Source organism: Solea senegalensis, linkage group LG3 (genome assembly GCF_019176455.1).
Source record: "Solea senegalensis isolate Sse05_10M linkage group LG3, IFAPA_SoseM_1, whole genome shotgun sequence".
Lineage (NCBI taxonomy): Eukaryota > Metazoa > Chordata > Actinopteri > Pleuronectiformes > Soleidae > Solea > Solea senegalensis.
This window is the reverse complement of record NC_058023.1, coordinates 4790748-4811532: the sequence shown is the minus strand read 5'-3', so window position 1 is coordinate 4811532 and position 20785 is coordinate 4790748. Positions and strand designations below refer to the sequence as shown.

The 20785-nt window shown below is 40.5% G+C and overlaps 2 protein-coding genes and 3 non-coding genes across 5 annotated transcripts; 2 read left to right on the top strand and 3 right to left on the bottom strand.

Annotated features, from left to right (window-relative positions):
* Positions 1 to 1248: 1248 nt before the first annotated feature.
* On the bottom strand, positions 1249 to 1331 carry trnal-cag. Its single transcript has one exon. It is a non-coding gene; the product is annotated as a tRNA-Leu (tRNA).
* Positions 1332 to 1735: 404 nt separating this feature from the next.
* On the top strand, positions 1736 to 1818 carry trnal-cag. Its single transcript has one exon. It is a non-coding gene; the product is annotated as a tRNA-Leu (tRNA).
* A 1598-nt stretch (positions 1819 to 3416) lies between these two features.
* On the top strand, positions 3417 to 3499 carry trnal-cag. Its single transcript has one exon. It is a non-coding gene; the product is annotated as a tRNA-Leu (tRNA).
* A 183-nt stretch (positions 3500 to 3682) lies between these two features.
* emc4 (ER membrane protein complex subunit 4) lies at positions 3683 to 7431 on the bottom strand. Its single transcript, XM_044020250.1, has 6 exons — positions 7281 to 7431; positions 5976 to 6122; positions 5621 to 5735; positions 5024 to 5177; positions 4506 to 4666; positions 3683 to 4420 (listed from the first exon to the last, which is right to left on the bottom strand). The coding sequence occupies exons 2-6, from the start codon at positions 6077 to 6079 to the stop codon at positions 4385 to 4387; spliced, it is 570 nt and encodes a 189-aa protein (XP_043876185.1). The 5' UTR covers positions 6080 to 6122; positions 7281 to 7431; the 3' UTR covers positions 3683 to 4384.
* A 603-nt stretch (positions 7432 to 8034) lies between these two features.
* si:cabz01101003.1 (ubiquitin carboxyl-terminal hydrolase CYLD) lies at positions 8035 to 19878 on the bottom strand. The gene is made up of 17 exons (XM_044022553.1): positions 19809 to 19878; positions 19308 to 19559; positions 18198 to 18315; positions 17223 to 17380; positions 15915 to 16448; positions 15200 to 15305; positions 13945 to 14393; positions 13189 to 13354; positions 12483 to 12624; positions 11848 to 11970; positions 11225 to 11316; positions 11041 to 11104; positions 10210 to 10414; positions 9994 to 10102; positions 9610 to 9728; positions 9185 to 9392; positions 8035 to 9039 (listed from the first exon to the last, which is right to left on the bottom strand). Exons 2-17 carry the CDS (start codon positions 19479 to 19481, stop codon positions 8855 to 8857), a joined length of 2952 nt encoding a protein of 983 aa, XP_043878488.1. The 5' UTR covers positions 19482 to 19559; positions 19809 to 19878; the 3' UTR covers positions 8035 to 8854.
* Positions 19879 to 20785: the final 907 nt, after the last annotated feature.

Sequence of the window (20785 nt, the reverse complement as noted above, 5' to 3'; positions counted from 1 at the left end):
GTTTCAGGTGAAGTACAGGAGAATAAAACGATTCTGGATTTTTACGCTCATTAAATCCACCTTTGACATGGAATTATTGCAAAACGAGAACAAAAGCTGTGTAAACTGTCGGCCACTTGTCTCTGTCGTTTGACCTCTGCTCTACCCAAGTGTCTTTGTTCTGGGAGCTGGGTGTTGCTGCAGAAACCAAAACTAAAACTCCCTCCTGACATAAGATATACACACACCCACAAATGAGCAAGTGACTGAAAGCTGTTACGACACTTTTATCTTCAATTTCATTCAGAAAATCATTAATTATTGGATTCATATAAACACGACACAAACACAGCTGCACATTTCACAACAGCAAATGAACTGTATTGTTATTTTGTAAGTTGTCAAACAACTTTCTTACATGAAATGTCATATTTTTAGGGCCCTTATTTGGAATTCCTGGAATGTATTTATTTTTTTCCTTCCAAAAGATTACATTTTTGATGCACTAAACGTTAGTGAAAATGAACAAACATTTGCAAATCAGAACTGGTGAAAGATTTTTATAAAATAAGGGAAATACATAAAAAGTAGGTGAAAAAGGTGAAACCTGGTAGGACAAAGCAAATTAACATGACACAGCCCAAGAGGAACAAAAAAGTCCATTGGGACCATGATCTCAACTCAACAGGAAGCCAACAATTTCTAATTTGGCGTCCATCTTGGCGATTTTCAGGTTTCATAAATGAACAAACTCGTAAAAAAACAAACTAAAAACCCCAAAAGAGGAACATTTATACGCCAAATACGACATGAAACAGGAAGTGACAAGAGACCTCAGAAAACATCAGCACACGAAAATGAAATCGGGGCATAGCGTCACCTGCTGGCAGCAGAATTTATTTTAATGTAAATATGCTACTTCCCTCACTCACTAATGTATGTTTGCTGGTTTGTGGAATTTTCTTGATTTCTTTTTGATTTTCTCCCAAGAATTAGTAGGAAAAAGTGACATAGACACATAGTGAAATGGTTTATATTTTTTGTAATCTAAACTAGTTAGTCGATTATTATTAAATTAACTTTTTTTAGTAATTGTGGAATGCCGAATCAGAATTTCCAGCTCTTTTCTTCACAGTTATTTTGGGGGGAGAAAAAAAGTGTGTTTGAGACACATATATATATATACGACCTAGGAATATCAGAAGTAGACAACAATAATCCGTCATTTAATACAGTGAATTATTAGGTTCTTAATCTAGAAAATGCTTCTGTCAGAAGTGGGATTCGAACCCACGCCTCCAGAGGAGACTGCGACCTGAACGCAGCGCCTTAGACCGCTCGGCCATCCTGACTATGAGCACGTTATGGTCGTGTACTCAGTATAGAACAATCACAACACTGACCAATCACGGTGGAGAGATTTTGTATAATTTGGATAATAAATGTAAGAGACTGGGATAAAGGACTGTATAGGGCTGGTTCTTTATGGACTTAAGCTCTGTTCGCCCCCGGGGCATCGGTCAGCACACAATAACAGGAGATGATGATTCAGTGATTAGAGAAAAGAAAAGAGACTGGAGATCCTTTCACCGCTGTAACTAGAATGCCCAGAATGCTTTGCGCTCTTAAAGTGGTACAGGTCTGTATTTATTTATACATAAGTCAGGTTTCGTCCTCCACACCGTTAAAAATTTCTCCATCGTGATTGGCTTTGACTGTGACTGTTCTATACGGAGTACACTTCGTCGGGCTCACAGTCAGGATGGCCGAGCGGTCTAAGGCGCTGCGTTCAGGTCGCAGTCTCCCCTGGAGGCGTGGGTTCGAATCCCACTTCTGACAAGTACATTTTTCAGTTATGGTTCAGTCATCTAAATCCAGTTACAGGATAGTAATATGAATCAGGCTTAGCTCTACAACCTTATTTTGCGATGCTTTGTTTTTGCTTTTTCAATATATGCATTATATACTGTTTTTTATTCTTACATTATTATTGTCTTCACAATTGATAGTTTTTACATGGGTTTTGACACTTTTTCCCCCCTCCAAACATTACAGTAACAACAACCTAAATACAGTGAAACAAAGTATCTTCACCTTTTACAAAGTTAGAGTGTTAAATACGAAATAATATACCATCATGTTGTAAGTCATTTAGAATTAAAACAATTTTCTAAGACTAAAAGGGGGGAAAAAAACAAAATCACAATTGGTTTATAAGTGCCTAGAAAAATGAAGATGAGGCTATGCTGCTCTCTGCTGGTCAAAAGGTGAAAAGCATCAGAGATTCAAGAAAACTTGAAAAAGAATGGTTGCAAAAGAGAAAGAAAAAAGCTATTTTCTCAACATTATTAAAGGTCCAGTGTGTAACATGTAAGTGACATTCAGCGATAACGTTAACTTTAGCAAATGCCTTGACGAGAACAAGCAACATTTCAGTCCGATAATTTAAAAACAACAGGTGAAATCACTTGTCTTACTTTGTTTTTAACCAAACTTACCGCTCTCTGCTCGACGCCATTCAACATTTCTCCGTCGTAATTGGTCAAAAGTTGGAGCAGGGCGAAGGTGATTGGCCGGTGAATGCTGGAGCCTTGGATTTCATTGGCCTTTACCCTCCAACATTTCGCAATGTCGGACGAACTATACGACGGCTGCTATTCAGGCTCGCAGTCTCCCCCAGAGGCGTGGGTTGGAATCCCACCTTTTGCAACAGGTTAGTAAATGGCTGAAAATAAAAATGAAGCGTAAACTGAATTAAAATCAGCATTTTTTTAATATTTTCAACCTTATTTGTGTGTTTTTTCCCAATATATGCACTCTATACTTATATGTATGTTATTTACATTATTATTTTCTTCACAATTGATAGTTTTTATATGGTTTTTGGCACTTTCCCCCCTCTCCTGACAACCCAGAAATCGAAAGTAAAGTGAAATAAAAAAGTATCTTCACCTTTTACAAAGTGAGAGCGTTAAATACAAAATAATGTACCGTTATGTTAATTAAATAACTAAAAGTAAGGGGGGAGCCCTCACAAAAATGAGCACGAACCTATGCTGCCCTCTGCTGGTCAAAAGGTGAAAAGCATCAGCGCGCTTGCTCCTGGTTTGACAAACAAAACAAACTTTAAAAAGAAAGAGAAATTTTTATTTCTGAACATTATTAAAGGTCCAGTGTGTAACATTTCAGTGAAATTCATCGATGACGTTAATTTTAGCAAACGCCTTGACGAGAACGAACAACATTTCAGTCCGATAGTTTAAAAACAACAGGTGAAATCATTTGTCTTACTTCGTTTTTGACATCGTCTTTCGCCCATGATCCGGAAAACAACGAAACTAACCGCTCTCTGCTCGGTCCACCGTTTGTCCGTCGTGATTAGTCAGATGTTAGCTGTCATGATTCTATAACTAATATGACAACAATCGCAACACATAGTCAGGATGGCCGAGCGGTCTAAGGCGCTGCGTTCAGGTCGCAGTCTCCCCTGGAGGCGTGGGTTCGAATCCCACTTCTGACAACTGTGTTTTTAGAACCTGATAAATCAAATCTTGTCGGAGGTGAAATTTGCCGTTAAACTGTTTTAATACATAATTCCATGACAATAATCAGTAGTATTTGATCATTTCTGAGATACATTTATTAGGTTTATTTTGAAAGTGCCAACAAACAGAAAACATAAATCACAGAAAACACACCTGACTTGGGTCAATAAGGATTTTTTATTTCATAGAACATCTTCAATGAGCAGATCAGTATAAATTAGAACAGACCTATAAGTTAAAACAGGTTAGTAAATATCGTAGAGACTAAACAGGCTGAAAATAAAGGTGAATCGTTTCACCGTAAACTGAGAAACGAGAGGGGTTTATAAAGAAAAATGAAACAAAAATCTGATTCGATGTTGTGTTTGTGTCTGCTTATATTGAAGCCTCAGAGTGTGATAGAAATCTGTATTATGTTTTTAAGAAAAACCTCGTAAATAATCTCCCGTTGCCGTGTTTGTGCATGTGATGTAGTGGTACGTTCCGTTCACACCGGAAGTCGGAAAGAGTGACGACACCTTCACCCATCACAAACAGTAGCATCAAGTCCTCGGATTTAAGAAAAAAAAAAATCATACCGTGTTGTGTTTACGACGATGATTTAACACGAAACAAACGGGACAAAAGTGCAATTAACAGTAAAAGTAGCAACTCGGGGGAAACTCCCGACTTCCGACGACAACTGGAACGCACCATAAATGGACAGTGGGGTGTTTTTTTTAACGGCAGCCATTTTAAGTGATGGAAGTACAGACGGCTGCGGCGTCAAAGCAGGTGGGAAAAATGAGCAGTATTGTTTATAAACCTCTGGAAATATTTGAATCCTTCTTCACGTTGCATGGACACGTCTCCTCCTGTCTTCACAACACCATCCCTCCGCCCATGAACTCCATCCTCTGTGGACAAAAAGCCTGGTTTTAGAGCCTTTTTTTCCCTCCCAGACAATCGAGAATTTGAACAATTCTGTGTTTTATTACAGACCTGAGGTGGTTCTATGAAGGCCAGCCAATCGGACGAGTGCGTCGGGAGCAGACCCATGGACTGACACTTGTAAATGGCCAACGCGGAGCCCAGCAGGTTCCCCACCAGGTAGACGAGGCCCTGGAGCCACTGCTGACTGGAGCTTTCCAAGAGTTTGAAAGCTGGGACACAAGAGCAGACATCACAGAGTTAACTCGGTTACCACTAAGGACGGCAAGAAAAACTGAACTTTAGCCACATTAGAAAGAGCAACTGAAAAACAGTGTTTTTAGCTCACGGGGGTCTACTGCTGCCCCTTGTGGTACGTTTGTGTCACTGAGGTTAATCCAAATAGAGGATTTCCAACACTGAAGTCACAAATTACACACGTTTTTGCTTAGCGGCTAAAATACGGTTTTCCTGTGTCCTCCCACTCTCCCACTGGTGGCCGCTCACCACACAAAAACATGTAGCAGCCCTTTAACGTGCCTATAAAGCAGTATTAAAAGGTGAAAGGTGTGTGATAAGCAGATACTCACTGGCTGACATGGACATGAGAGCCTGGATGGGTCTCCAGGCCATCATGCAGACCATCATGATGGGGAAGATGGAGATGGTGTTGCCCGACATGTACATGATGAACAGGTTCATGGGAATCTGCTTCAGGGGCCCGAGGGCCACGTCCCAACACCGCTGCACGACAGAGAGAGAGAGAGAGAGAGAGAGAGAAGCCAGTGATGATGATGATGATCACTGAGTGAATTTCTGTGACTTCAGCTCCTGAAATGTTACTGTTCTGCTTTCTTTGCTTCTCTACGACAGTAAAGTGAATTTTTCCAGGGTTTTTTCCCATACATGCCAGTTTATTAGGTACACCTAAGTGAAATATATGCAGCTCTTGAAGGTTATGCATGTTTTTTTTTTATTAGAGCTGCAACTACTAAGTATTTTCATATTCAATTACTCCGTGGAGTACATTCTCGAATAATCCAGTACTTTCTTTTGGTTCAGAAAATGCAGATTGGTGTTTCCCAAAACCTTGAAATTATTGTAATACTCTTTTTTTCTTAGAATCAAATATTAAGAACTCATGACTTAAGACATTTTAAATTTCAACAATAAAACATTGTGTTCACCTTCTCCACCAGGTTCTTGTCCGTCTCCTGGATGCTGGTGTCAGGGACGGGTTTCTCCGAGTAGCCGATGGGATAAACGACGTCTCCCTGACCACCCTGGCGCTCGCTGCGACTCCTGCAGCACAAACGTTAACACGTGACAAAATAATAATTCCTCCGTGACTGACTGTACATGACTCTTCTGTGGCGCCTGGGGTTCGTTCAACGTCACTTTTTTTAAAGTTTGTGGTTGACAGATACGATTTGGCATCTGCAGCCTTTTTCGGCTGAATTTGGAGGCCGGAATGTCTAATGTGCATAGAGATTACCTCAGATTAACAGATCTGAAAAGTAACATGAACTCAAATCTGTTCACCTTGTGCTTCCTAAACTCAGTTCCAGAGCCCACTTCATCCTCCGGGAGGTGCCGCCGCCCCCTCTCGTCGACAGAGCTCCTCCTTGTCCTCCTGGAGACGCCATGGCAACCGACCTCACTGCTGGACCTCAGAGACAAAACACACACCTGAGGGAAATGAAGACACAGGGTGGACAGAGGTCAGGTCTCTGCGAGATCTCAAACAGGTTCCACGTCGCTGTCCATCTCTTTTGCCTAAAGAGTTAGAATTGCACACACATGCGGTGTACGTTTCGTTGCCTTTGATCTGTGCCGGGTCATTGTTGCCAATGGTTACCTGCAATTTTCACTCTGAAGGAAAAATAGCAGGAAACATCAAGCATTCCGAAGACGATGCGACTTATTTTGACAAAAAAAAAAAAACCTAAAAAGTTGAACGTAATCAAAAATGTCCTTAAGGAGCTGAATGTGAGACAAATTCAACCAGTAATCTGATTAAAGAAAACAATAGTTCAGTAAATTAACTCTGGATTACGAACTAATTAACCCGCATGAGAGAGTGTCCAAGATTAGCAACAGTTACATTTTACTATCATGTATACACTTTACTCAGATTACCTCAGATGTGATGTAGATGTAAATTGTGATTGGACTATAATGTGTAAAATCTTCACTGTATAATACAGATTAGAATATTCTTTTACCAAATCCTCTAAAACATCTATGATTTATTCTGAATAAAGCCAATAATCGGTTTATTATTGTCCCTGCAATCAGATATAATCACACTATTATTAGTACATTATTCTATTTACATAGAACATAGTGTGAACATTATTGTCTGTAGAACATTACAGACAACAATAAACAGATTATTAGCGTCCATGAAGACACGTATAATCAGATTACGCTCCAAGAATACACAGATTAAATGTATTTGGAATTCGTAAAACACCTTGAGTAAACGGTTTTGTCAGTGTATTAGAAGTAATACTTTTAAAATAATAAATGCTATAATCGGATTATCGGGGCAAATCGGACTAACGCTCTGCAAAATTGAAGCAGAATAACATTAATTTGAAAATTCTGTGAGAGACCGGTGTAAACCTCATAATCTGAATATCCTGGCCAGAGGAATTGTAAATAACCAGTTTACTGGTGTCCTTGTAATCGGAATTACAGTTTCCTTGTGTTTAGCCTTCGTTTTAAACGACGTTTTCACCAAAAAAAAAAAATCCAAGTGACGGCGTCGCAGGACGTCACCGCCACTTTACGTTGATTTTTCGGACATAAAACAATACAAACACGCCATCATTTTCTCCTTACCTCACACAAACATCCACGCTGCCGCCGCTCGTTGCCTTTATCGCTATTTTTGATGAAATATGGTCAAATCTGTTCGCTGTGTCAAGGGACGGACTAGTCACTCGCTGGCTGGTTCCGCGGCCCGCACTGATGACGCAATAAACACTGGATTTTCGTGCGTCGCGCTCGCCCTCTAGTGGCCTGGAAGAAGAAGTCCAATCCAACTCAGTGACCCCTCTGGCTGATTTTACTAAGAAAAATGTAAATTTTCAATGACAAAATTGTTTTTCAGTGTATATTTATTACAACTATTAGTTTTTAAAATTGAGCTACAACGTATTTTAGACTTGCTTTATTTTTTTAATAAACTTTATTGAGAACTAAAGAAAAAACAGAAATATGACAACAAAGATTTTATTTAGATAGCTGTATTATAGTAATGTATTTGTAGTATCCATAAAATGACAGTTTAATGGATTTACTTTTTTGTAATTAAATTTCCCTTTCCTGTAGAAAATGCAAAATTCTTTTAGATTTATGCGTACGGTAGGAGTACATCTCCATTGGCGAATTTAAGTATAAACATCCTGACACCAAAACAGGTAGCAATCCCAGCCATTACATACTTTTTTAATATACATTTCTTCACAGTATAAATAAGTAATTAATAGAAAACAAATACATTAAATAAACACATTTATACTGTGGGAACATAGAAATAAATAATACCTTATATAATCCATATAACGTGGAGTGGGGATAAAAAACAAAAACATTGCTTGTCAAATCTTTTAATAACAGGGACATTTTTCTTATCGTTTGCAGCTGTTAAATATTAAACCACTCATCATCATTAGTACAAAAGTTTCGTGTGTGATCTTTACCGTCAGCTTAAGGCATTTATTTACACGCCGACATGTAAAGGAAGCAGTGCAAATTGAATGTAAAGTATTTGTGTGTTAGTTTAGTTGTTTTACTGCAGAGACAGTGGTTCTGTACAGTGTGTGTGTGACACGGGGCATAAATATCAGCACTGGCGGAAATATCCAAGGTCACGAGCGCAAGGATCTTTAATTAATTAAAAATAAATTACAACTCATTTGTTCGTTTGGCACATTTGATATGGATTAACTTTTAATAGTCAGTTTAACCAGCTTCAAGATGAAGTAAAACCGAGCAAAAAAAAAAAGTCCTTGTAACTCAAGCAGAATGTAACAAGTGAAGATTTCTGACAACATCTATGTTTTTGTTTTCTTTACAGAATCTCAGTTCAACATTGCACTTAAATAATCCTGCATTTACTTACATCAGAGTCTGGAGACGGGGCATGTGTATTTATCGGAAAATTGGACGTTTAGTGCTGTAACGTTTGACGTATTTACAAATACATGAGAGGTTAAGCCCCTCCCCCCTGAGTGTAAACAGAACCACAGAAGCTGAATATATTCAGTGTTCAATGGCTTTATATAACGTGGAAAATAAAAACAAAACTGACAAAACCTGTTTTTCCTACATAGAAAAAGCAGAACCTGAGGACGACGCGAACGTCTTTGTGAGTCAGTTGTTGTGCGCGCGTGTGTGTGTGTGCGTCCACATCACTTGTACAGACTGAGTTCGGGACTGTGGTACAGACACATGTAGGAGTCGCAGAGCAGGCGCCGGGCGGGCTCTCGTAACGAGGCGGCGTCGACTCGACTCAGCTCCTCCTCCGATAACTTGAGGTAGCGCCCGACCTCGGGACACGGCATCACACGAGGGATGTTGAAGCCGTTCTGTCCACCTGAAAAAAAGAACAAAAAAAAAATTTGTTCTTGTGTTACATTTGATTTTGTGACTTAAATCTTAATTCCAGCTTTAATCCGTTTTCTGTTTTGTTTTGCCCTTAAAAAATAAAACCCTGAACTACGACTTTAAAGTTCTCTCACCTTCTCGGTCTGCCATACTGTCAAAAAAGAGCCAGTCAGTGGGGAGGGGCCCGTGTTTGATGAAGCTCACGTAGTGGCTCGTCTCGATGCACGTCACCGCAAACAAAGACATTTGCTGGCGGGCACAGTGCAGGGAGTCGGGCCATGGTCCGCCGGGAACGCTGACTTTCACTGGACTGTGGGACGCCCGCTTCCTGTGACTGTGGACCTGAAATTCAAACAGCGTCGATAAGTGGAGCAAGAAGCGGAAAAGAAACAAGGCCGAGCGAGAGCTTTATATCAGCAAATACACCGTTCATAATTTAATTTAATATAACGTTCACATGGCGTCAGAATAATCGCCATATGAAAATTCAAGGGAACCTGGGAACGTGTGAGAATGTGTTGACCACAGAGGAAGGAAGACCGCCCTAGACCAGGTTTACCTGTGTGTTGCAGGTGGGACAGTACTGTTTGAGTCGCCCGGGTGTGATGTCGCCGTCGTCGTAACACTGTAGACACTCCCACTCTGCCACCGCCTGACAGATACTGCACTGCCTCAGAGCTGCACACACACAGAAAGTAAAGACTAAACAACTACCAACATTCATGACCTCATCTGTTCAGAAACCTCAATAAAAGAAGAAGAAGAATGTGTAAATCACAGACTGCAGGTATCGGAAGTAGCACTCCGAAGCTCCATTTCCGGTTCATTGGTAGCTTTGTAACTAGAAAACCTTGCTAAAACCAGGCTAACATTTACATTATTATCTGAAGATTCTGTGGAAACTGGAACGTGATTAACTCGGGTTAAGTAAAACCTTGCTTACCGTCATCCAGGAGGTCGGTGATGTCCAGGCTAAGTGTGGGCAAGATGGCGTCAAACATCTTGAAGTCCTTTCCGAACCTGGGCATGAGCAGCGGGAGGCAGGAAGGAGCCTGCAGGTTCGACCAAAGCACGATTGTATCGGTTATTATTTGTGTCGTGGCATTTAAAAAGGGCACAAAATCTGGTGACCGTTATTCGTTTGAAAATCTCCCGCTACCTCCGCAAACTTGAGGCCGGTGTGGAGGAAGGACGACTCCAGCAGCGCCTGAACGCTGGCCACTCTCATGCGAATGGACGGCGGCGAGGAGAGCGGGATGGGGGAGTCGATGGGGGAGTTTGGCGAAGGCGAGGTGGGAGAGTGGGGAAGTGTCGGAGGGAAGAGCTGGTAGAGGTGACACTGCTGAGGCTGCTGAGTCATCGATCTGAGGGAACCAGGCGGGAAGAGAGGGACTGGGATGAGTTAGAGCCACAGAGTGACATGAGTGAAGCTGCACACATTATTTGTATATATATATATATATATATATATATATATATATATATATATATATATATATATATATATATATATATATATGTATATATGTATATATATATATATATATATATATATATATATATACACATATATACATACATATATATATATATATATATATACACATATATACATACATACATATACATATATATATATATACACATACATACATATACATATATACATACATACATACATACATATACATATATACATACATACAGAAAAATCAAACCCGTTTTGTCGTGGCAGGATGCGCTCATCACAACAACGCCTTGATTACCAGAAGCAGAAGATGAGACAGAAACAGAAGAAGCAGAAGAACCAGAAAGAACCAGAAGCAGAAGAAGCAGAAACAGAAGAAGCTGTCTGCATGATGGCCATGTGTTAAAGTTATTGCACAACACCTTGGGTTAACTGTGTTGTTTTTAAATGTGGATTGAAAAGAAATGCTGTGTCATCTACATAAACAAAGACAGCAACGCCGTCGCTGTGCGACAACTTCACCTGATCTTGAGGAGCGGCTCGACTCGGAGGAGCTGGAAAAGCCTGTTGAGGAATTCTTCAGGATCTGACGGAGAGGCCAAGAACAGCGTGTCAACATTCCTCAGCGTAAACACGCACAGTACAAACACTGATGGACGCCTCAAGACAAGAAAAAACACACACACACACACACACACACACCCACCTTTCTCCTGGTTGGTGAAGCCGCCGTCACTATTCGCAGCCTCCAGCAGGCGCCTCAGAGCCATGGTCTTACTGGCACATACGTAGCCATACCTTAAAAACAATGTTTATGTTTATAATAAACATAAACACACAAACAAATACAGGAAAACACAAGATAATATATGAAACCTTTCAGACTGCTATTTAATTTAACGTCGATTTCAAGGTTAAAGCCAGCGGCACCAAACACAACAAATAAACAACAACAACTATTAAATAAGCACAGGGTTACATTTGAGAGTCTGAGAGCATTCATTCTGCATTGGGACCATGAATTCTTCCCTCAAAGGGTCAACCGTGTGACCTGATACAAGTCGTGAAGGTCATATACGCCTCATTCATTGTAGGCCTCCACATGAGGGTCATGGGGGGCTGGAGCCAATCCCAGCTGCTACAAACCCTGGACAGGACGCCAGTCACGCAGAGAACCGGCGACCTCATCGCAGTGAGACAACCGTGCTTTTCCAGGCAATTCTGCTGCACACCCTCACAATAACTTGCAGGTTTATAGACTTTGTGCTTGTGGATTTGATTTTATCTTTTTTTACAAACACAGAAACACACACAGACACATGGACAGACCTTCGTAGAGGGTTGACGATCTCACAGCGCAGCAGGTCCTGAGCCTGACTGGAGTCTGGGTTGGTGTCAGGGTCGGACGGCCAGAACAAAACCCAGTCTGCAGAACTACAGCAGGAGAACAGACTGGAGAGACAGACAGAGACAGCAAGACGAGGGGAGGGAGACAGAAGGACAGAAAGATGGCGAGAGAGAGAGCAAAGAGCAGAGAGCGTGAGGTGGTGTAGAGAGACAGACAGCAAGATGGAGAGACAGTAAGATAAAGACAGAAAAGAGACAGTCAGAAAGATGGAGAGATGGATAGATAGAAAGATAGACAGACAAAAAGAAAGAGACAGAAAGACAGAGAGAGAGGTTATGTAATATCTATTTCCAGCGTCCAAACATTAAAAAGCAATCTGCTTATAAATTAACTTAATCTGGTTACACATTAAACTGACTTTCTGAGGAGGAAATAATAAAATAATAAATAATCTCAGCTTTTCGGGAAATAGCGAGTGTTTACAGAGCAAAGAGACTATTAATCACAGTCTGAAAAGAGTTTAGAAACCGCATCATCCAAACAGCACAGAGTCCCGTTTCAGATTTCAGTCGGTTTAACACGGTCGTGTTTACGTCAGATGACTTTTTTTTTGTACCTGAACAGCGTGGCGTCCAGGTAGCATGAGTTCAGATGACCCTGGATGCCCCTCTTCCAGCCGGTGTACAGATTGCTGGCCTCGTCTCCCTCCACAGGAGGCGTGTGCTCCTCCACACGCTCGCTGCCCCACTCTGCGAACGCTGGCGGACACATAAAAAAAAGCAATCTATGAAAATATGCCAAATCAACACCAAATTTAGCAGCACATACGGGTGGGGGACACACAGAGGGACCGCAGACACACAGATCGAAGAGTTTGAGCCACTTTAAGAGTGTAATCGGGCGGGAGTTAGCGATGCCGGCAGTGGTTTGGCAACAGAAGTTACACACTGGTGCTTTAATCATGTTCTCATTCTCATATTTCGTGTCCGAGAAGCAAAAAAAAACAACCCTAAAATTCTCTTTCAAAATTCATTTCCAGGGTTAATTCCTTAACCTAAAGTTCTCCCTCAACATTCGTCTCATTTCACCGGCTCATGTTTCAGAGAACCGGGGTTAGTTCCTTATCCTAAAGATACCCTTCAACATCCGTTTCACCTCGATCACTCGCGTTTCAGAGAACCAGAGTTCGTAAATCACACTGTGTGTCTCCACAGACACGAGATCTAAACACCGCTATACACAGAAACACAGACTTGTGAACTCGGGTGACATTTGTTAGTAATATATATACACATATATATAATATTTTAATTTTTTTTTACCTATAGAGTTGCAGCGCTCCACTTGATTGACGGGGGTTTCAGGTGCGGGGAACCTGGAGTCCCGCCTACAGTTTCTGAGTTTGACAAACAGACCTTTGTTCGGCGGACAGCGGAAGTGGCGTTCGCCGAGGTAACTGCCGTCTGTTCCCGCAGACAGCTCCTGATCCTAACACACACACACAAACACACACACACAGTACATTTCCATGCATAGTCAGTAGAGAAACTGTCAAACCAGTGGCACAAACGTCAGCTTTCAGTCAGAAAAGGCTGTGGAAACGAGGGATTGAGCAATGAACCTACTGTGAAGAGAGCGCATGCTTAAGCTGGTGTGGGTTTCGTTAGCCTAGCATTTTGTTGAGTCGCTACAATGTTTTCAGTGAGAGATGGAAATTGTGCCGAGCAGTCACCTCCATACAACCCCACACCAACAAGAAATATCTTTAAATATTTTAAAGACCCCAAAAAAGGAATTTCATATTTTATCCACTTGATTGAAATGTCTGTTTTTACTCAGGATAATTTAATTAAATGCAAAATGACATGAAAAATGTCAAATTGAGACTATTAGAAAACATTTAGCTCATGAAATAAAGCTTAAAATGAAACAACATTTTAAAAAAAGGCCACTTTTGTAATCAGAAAATGTAAAAATAGAAAAAGTCTAGTTGTTTTATTGTGACATAATGATTAAACACACATCATTTCACTGCGTTTTTTATACTAAAGCGTATATTTTTACAAATGACACTTTACCAGCTCGATTCCTGCGACGAGCTCAGAAACCCCACTGATGCGTCCTATCCAACAGATGACTCCATAAATGGGCGGGTCGTTGACCTCCACCAGCGAGCCCACCTCCAGCTCGCTCTCCAGCCCCGACTCCCCGTTCTCGCTGAACACTTCCACGTTATCTGGCGACAGCAGCGGGGGGGCGAAGCCGTGAGCGCCGTTGGTGTGTTGTGGATGCTCCGCGGCGACGTGCGACGTTGGACTGCGAGGTTTGGGGGGCGGGGGAAGAGGCTTATGGAAGAGTTTGGGCGGAGGCAGTGGAGGAGATTTCAGCGGCAGTTTGGGCGGCAACAGGGCGACCTTGGAGGCGGAGGTGGCAGGAGACGGAGGACCTGGTTTGGCGTTGGGGGGCGGAGCTTGCTTCAACAAGGGTTTAGAGGTTTGTTGAGGACTGTGACGGTGGGATTTTAGCTCTGGGGGGAAAACAATTACAAAAATCAAGATTTTTATTACATGTGAGTTCACAAAAAAAGTCCTTTTTGTTTGATTTAAATGTGTTTTTTCTCAAAAAAGAAAGAAACATCGACAATTTAGGTTATCATGATATTGTAGGTCCAAATTTCCCCCAATAAAACGTTTTTCCTACTGCGTTTGCATATAAAACAGTTTAAATAAAACATATTTTTAACAAAACGGCAGAATTCTGGTATTATTTTGAAAAATAAAATAAAATAAAAAGAAGTCACACTTGGCCCTAATCCGCTTAGGAATTACTCACCAATAATTTTGAAAATTTCTATGTTTATGTGTTTTTTTGATTTGAAAATTTTCTGATGACAATTTAACTAAATTGTTTTGGTTTAAGGACAAAGTGAGACATTTTAAAATCTTTCTTCAAAATATCAATTCCTCAAAACAAATAATTGACAGATTTATAGTATAATTGAAGTACTTGTTATTGGCAGCACTAAATTGGAGTTTATGGCGCAAAAACCCTTAGTACTACTACTACTACTACTACTAAACACTGAACTTTTTTCACAGCTTTGACAAATTAGATCATATCTTCCAGTAAAACATGATATTTGAACATTTACAACAAAACTGGAACAAAAAATTCGCTTCTAAATGTTTTTAAAACATAACCTTAGATTTGAATCTGAATGTTACTAAACGCAGTATAGTATGAAAAGTATCGGTGAGAATAACCGCAAACGGAGTCAGCTGACGCCACACATGCATTGAGCGTGAGGTCATGTGGTGTAGATAGTTGTCGTACCGGCAGTAACCTTGGTGATTGGCAGTAGTAGCCCATAAAGGGAGGAAGGAATGTGGCAGAGCTTCTCTCCTCTGTAATGGCCGTCCCAGTTTCCAACAGGAGCGTCCTGAACACACACAGGTGACAAAAAAAACCCACAAATCAGTCACCAGAAAGCTACACTTTGACAAATTAAGTTGTAAAAATAGCTTTTCCCCCCAAAAGAAAATGTGTTAATAACGACTTTGCCAAATTATAATGATTGAAAATATATAATGCATGAAGAAAAGTCTGTATTTGCTTTACAGGGACTTTAAAAGGCTTAAACAATGTATATTAACTGCACAAAAAAAAGAATTTCCCACAAAATAGAACACAATTTTTGTTTTCTGTGTATGATTTTTTTCTCCCCCCTAAAAAAATATTGAAAAAACAAACATGTAGTGTTTTATGTTGTCCACAAACCTAAATAATAAATTCAGTTTTAATGATTTCTTTGTTATACTGAGACAAAGTAACCTGAAAATATGCACATTTAAGGATCTGAAAAAAAAAAACCCCCCATATAACTTATTTGATTACTAAAAAAAAGCCACTCAAACTTATTAATAGAAGATCATAACAGTTGGCAATTCATTTACTTATCGATAAACTAAACGTAAAACTAAAATACATTGTAGCCATGTGGCGATATGATACGATACCTAAAGTTTCAGATGACGTCGTTCATACTAACCAGCAGAATGCCGACGTACATCCCTGACGAGGGGCGTCCGGGCAGCAGACCGCAGAATCGCACCTCCCCGTCACCGACATTGTCCTCCATTGGGAAGGACACACGCTGGCCGACAGCGAACGACGACGAAGCCAGTGGTGCCGACGACGTTGCTTGTCGGTTTTGCGCGGTGGCAGGCGCCGACTCCGCTGTTCGAGAGACAACGCCGGGGGCCTGAACCTGAGAAGAACTGCTGGACCCCTGCTGGTTGAAGCTGGTGTGGCGCCTGGTCTGTTGTTGTTGTTGTTGTTGATGGTGATGGTGATTCGGGCGGCTGTTGTTGCTGTGTTGCCCGTTGCTCGGGTGATTACCGCCGCTGCGGCGGTGGTGGTCTCGCTCGCGGTGTCGCTCATGCGCGTCGGGGTCACCTCTGCTGGACCAGTGTCGGAGCCTGATGTCACTGACCGGGAGGAAGAGGGCGCAGGCGTCCGGACAGGCGAACAGACGCTGGCCTTTGAAGGAACCGTTGCTCACTCCTTTACCTGCTGCTGAACCCTGGAGCAGAAAAAACAACAACAACAACAAGATTTAAAGCTGCAGTGAGTACATTTCGTTGTTCAGGGTATCAGCACATTTTTAGAACCAAATTCAAGACCTTTTTAATACCTCAAAACTGAAGAATTGAGACCATTACTGGGGAAAAAGAAGTGTCAAACGTGTAGCGGCAAACTACTCTATCGGCAGTTTAGTTCATTGAGTGCTAGCCAAACGCTTATGCTTATCACAGTTCATATGAGAGTCCAGTGCTTTGCAGCCCATACTCAAAGTTCATATCGTGCCTCATACAAGTCGCTGCATTGTTTCAGCCAGAGGTGGTATTTGTCCTCTTCCAGCCACCTTTCTTCAAGTTAACATTTGCCCATAGTTTAGGAGGGTTTATTGTCAAATAACTGAATATACTGTACATAAAAATGTAGGCATAATCTGCTTTAAATCAAAAACACTTTGGTTTTCGTAGCCTGTGAATTAGAGCTGCAAGTAGTTATCTAGTTATTTCTTCCATAAAATCCGTAAGAAATATGTGCAAAATCTTTCCCACAAAACAAAGATATTCCCCTTTAAAGAAGCTAAAACCACAGCATCTATTTTTCCTTTTTACAAAAAAACAATCACGTGTCTAATCAGAGTCTTCCTTGTGTTGCAATCTGCAGTCTCACCATGAGATGTCACTAATTCTTACACACTGGACTTCAAAATATAATAATGTTAATGCAAATGGTTTGTTTGTGTTTCACTTTTATCCTAATCCCCATCCCGCTCCCAGTTTACCTTGAGTTGGACTCCAAAACAAACATCACTGCCTCCTCTGGTCAGCGGCCCGATGTATTTGAGCTCTGCCTCTGCTAGCTCGTCCTTTTGGCCGATCTGGACCCACAGTGGGGCACCGAGGGGTAAAGTTATCATGTGACGCAGCTTCTCAGGATCGGCTGTAAAAAAATAGAGAAATAAAAATCTTACTACAGAGAGAAACATTACGGAGGAGCATGTTTCATGTATTTTTGTAACATTTTATTTTATGTTTCTTGAAATGTTTAGTTGCAATTTTTGATCACCCTACAGTAACAAGATTTGGACTCAGAGATTTTTAAAGTTATACGTGATACTATATTTATATTGGTTATTTTTATGCTTTTGTTTTGTTTTTGTGGATTCAAACCCAATGAATGTGTCGAATTAAACTATCTAAACTTTCCAGTAGATAAACAAATAAACAACTACTGTATGTTCCCTGGTAAAACAAATACACTTTTAGGATGGTTACTATAGCGATAACGATAATATATTGATCAATGACACCTGGATTAACCTAGTATTATTTTTCCTACCGCTGTGTCTGATACTAGGGCTGCAACTAATGGTTATTTTTATTACCTATCAGAAAATATTGAAAATTCTTTCCAAAAACCATTGGATTAATAATGCTCTCAAAATGTCATAATTAAATTAATTATTTTTTAATGATTGCTTTATTACATGGAGCAAGGAAACCAGAAAATATTCACATTTGAGAAGCTAAAAACACAGAAAACTTTTTTAAAAAATGATTTTTACTACTATTATAATTACTGTAATTATGAATACAAACACGACTACTCTAGTTGCTTCCACCAATATTTCTAATACCACAGCAAAAACGGTCACAAAGGGTGAATCTACCAACTAACCAATAATCATTTGTCACTTTAGCATGTGCTACTTCCCTTCCACGTTGCACTGTATGGTAACTAAACGTCCACTACTGACCCAGGTGCTTCAGACGAGCCTCCGGGTCAGTGACAGGCTCCAGCAGACCGGTAAGGTCACTCGGGACATCCAGCAGGTACTTCCTGTCTATTTTCACCATGACACCATTGTCTAACACCTGCGAGAAAACGAGGCAGAGGAGATTTGGGAGTATTAGTACGGACGGAAAAGAAAAATGCCCTCACACCATGACTCGGCTGATGTGGAGGCTTTTATGAAGAGGTGCTACTAACGATTATTTTCATAACCTGTGAAATGTCAGGAGGTGTTGATCAGTGTTTCCCAAACCTGAGAATGAGGACGTTCTCAAGAGAAACCAGAAAATATTCACATTAACCAATTTATCGATGATAAAAGATAGTTCACAATTAATTTGGTTATCGATTTATTATTGCTGCAGCCCATGCAATCATTCACAACGCAAAATATGCAAAATATGAAGACCAGACCATGTGGACATGTAGCTTTGGTTGTTTTTATGTACAAGATACAGCGTAATGTGACTGGGTTAGCTTGCTAGTTAGCAAAGCTTGCTATGACGCTGCTATTAACCACTGTTATCCGATTAAGTAGATTATAAAAATAATCGTTACAGCCGCAATGTGGCGGGTTGGAATATTTATTTTTTATAAATTCTTCATTTCACCAGCCTCCAACATGAATCTTACATTAAAAGCAAAAAAGTTGAGTGCAATTAATGACAATTTCAGGCATCAATTAAGCTTCTTTTTTTTTCCAATAAAAATGTCATTATATAGTTAAATATACATGACAACATTTCCCATAACCTAATTTGATTTCTTCATGTCACACATTTAGTATAATTCAACTTAAAATCGTCTTAAGTACCAGTCCCAGCTCTACTTGTGTATAATAAAAACATTTAAAAGACGCTAAACGCCTTTAACGAACAGCTCCATTCAAATAGAAAAAATACATCAGTAGTTATAGTTACTATAATACAAAATAGGCGATTTGTGAGTGAGAGCAAGAAAATATGGCCAAAATTTCCAAATAAGTAAAAAATAAACTGATATTTACACTATATTGTAAAAGTAAGAACATTTCCATGCGTGATTGTACTAAGATGTACATTCAATAAATTATTACCTTGACCCATAGCCAGTCTCCTCTGTTTCTGCTCGCATCCTGCTCCTGGCACATAAACCCCCGCTGCAGCCGAATGGTACCTTCCAGCTGGTCTTGGACCTTCAGGTCGGTCGAGATCAAAAACATTTTGGAGGGGCGTCGCTTCCTAGCTTGGTCCTGTTGCACTCCAGACATGTTCACTTTTCTTTTTTTTCTTCTTTTTTTGACAGTCTTTAAATGTCGCTGCTTCACGCCGGAGTCAAACCGTCATTCCTGTAAAACCCAAGAGCTGAAATCAAAACTTAAAATCACAGAAACGATAAAATGGCCGAAGTGTGCGCGTTCACCTCAAGTGACGGTAACGCCAGGTAACAACACTGATGTAACGCTCACTTTTAAACTTTCTTAGGCCCGCGTTGCGTCGGCGAAGAGCGGCCGAAACAACGCAAACTACCTCGCAAACACCAAACAAGTGACTAACTATTTCACAAAAAAGCGGAGGCGTTCATTGGACTCACTTACCGACTCCGAGCGTCAACATTTCCCCTCATTTGAGAGGAGCTCCGTTTCAACAACACACCGCTGTCTGCCGTGAAGCAGGAAGCGGCTTGACTGACAGCCGCGGCAGCCAATGGAAGGCGAGGAAAGTTCGGCCGGGCAGCCGCCTCAGCCAATCAGAGCATTTATGGGGCGTTTCTTGTCGCCAGGGAAATTCCACAGATGACAGAAGCTCACTTAATATGCAAATAAGAAGCACTTCAATGAAATAAAGCAATAAAGTCATTCATCCATACATCTTTGTATTTATTAGTCTATAAATAAAGTAGAAAAAAATAAAGAAATACCCTTAAAACACACTACAAATTTTACTTGAAAGTGCAATTTCATGGCTCGAGACATCATTGTACACTGCCTGGCCAAAAAAAAAAGTCACCACTTGGATTTAACTAAGCAAATAGGTAAGGGGTGGCTGCAGTTGGTCAGGTCTAGGTTCACTAACATTATGTGCCCAAAGAATGGGGTCAGCTGACTACCTGAATATAATGAATGACCAGATTATTCCATCAATGCATTTTTTTCCTCCCTAATGACATCAGGCTCAAATTGTGAAAGAGTGGTTCAGGGAGCATGAGACATAATTTTCACACATGGATTGGCCACCACAGAGTCCAGACCTTAACCCCATTGAGAATCTTTGTGTGCTGGAGAAGGCTATGCTCAGTGGCCCAACTCTCCCATCATCAATACAAGATCTTGGTGAAAAATTAATGCTGGACGCAGTGTATATGTGTGTGTTATGACATTATTAATGGACAGTAATGGACCAATATACTGAAAACTAACCATTATTTGATACAAAGAGTGATTTCCCCATATTTTTGGTCAATTAATTCAAAAACGCCCCACTGGATTTAGCAGGTAAAGCTATGAATTTCACAATAAAAGCACACATGAGGAGAAAAATAAGTAAAAACATACATTGCAGTTGTAAAATCCTT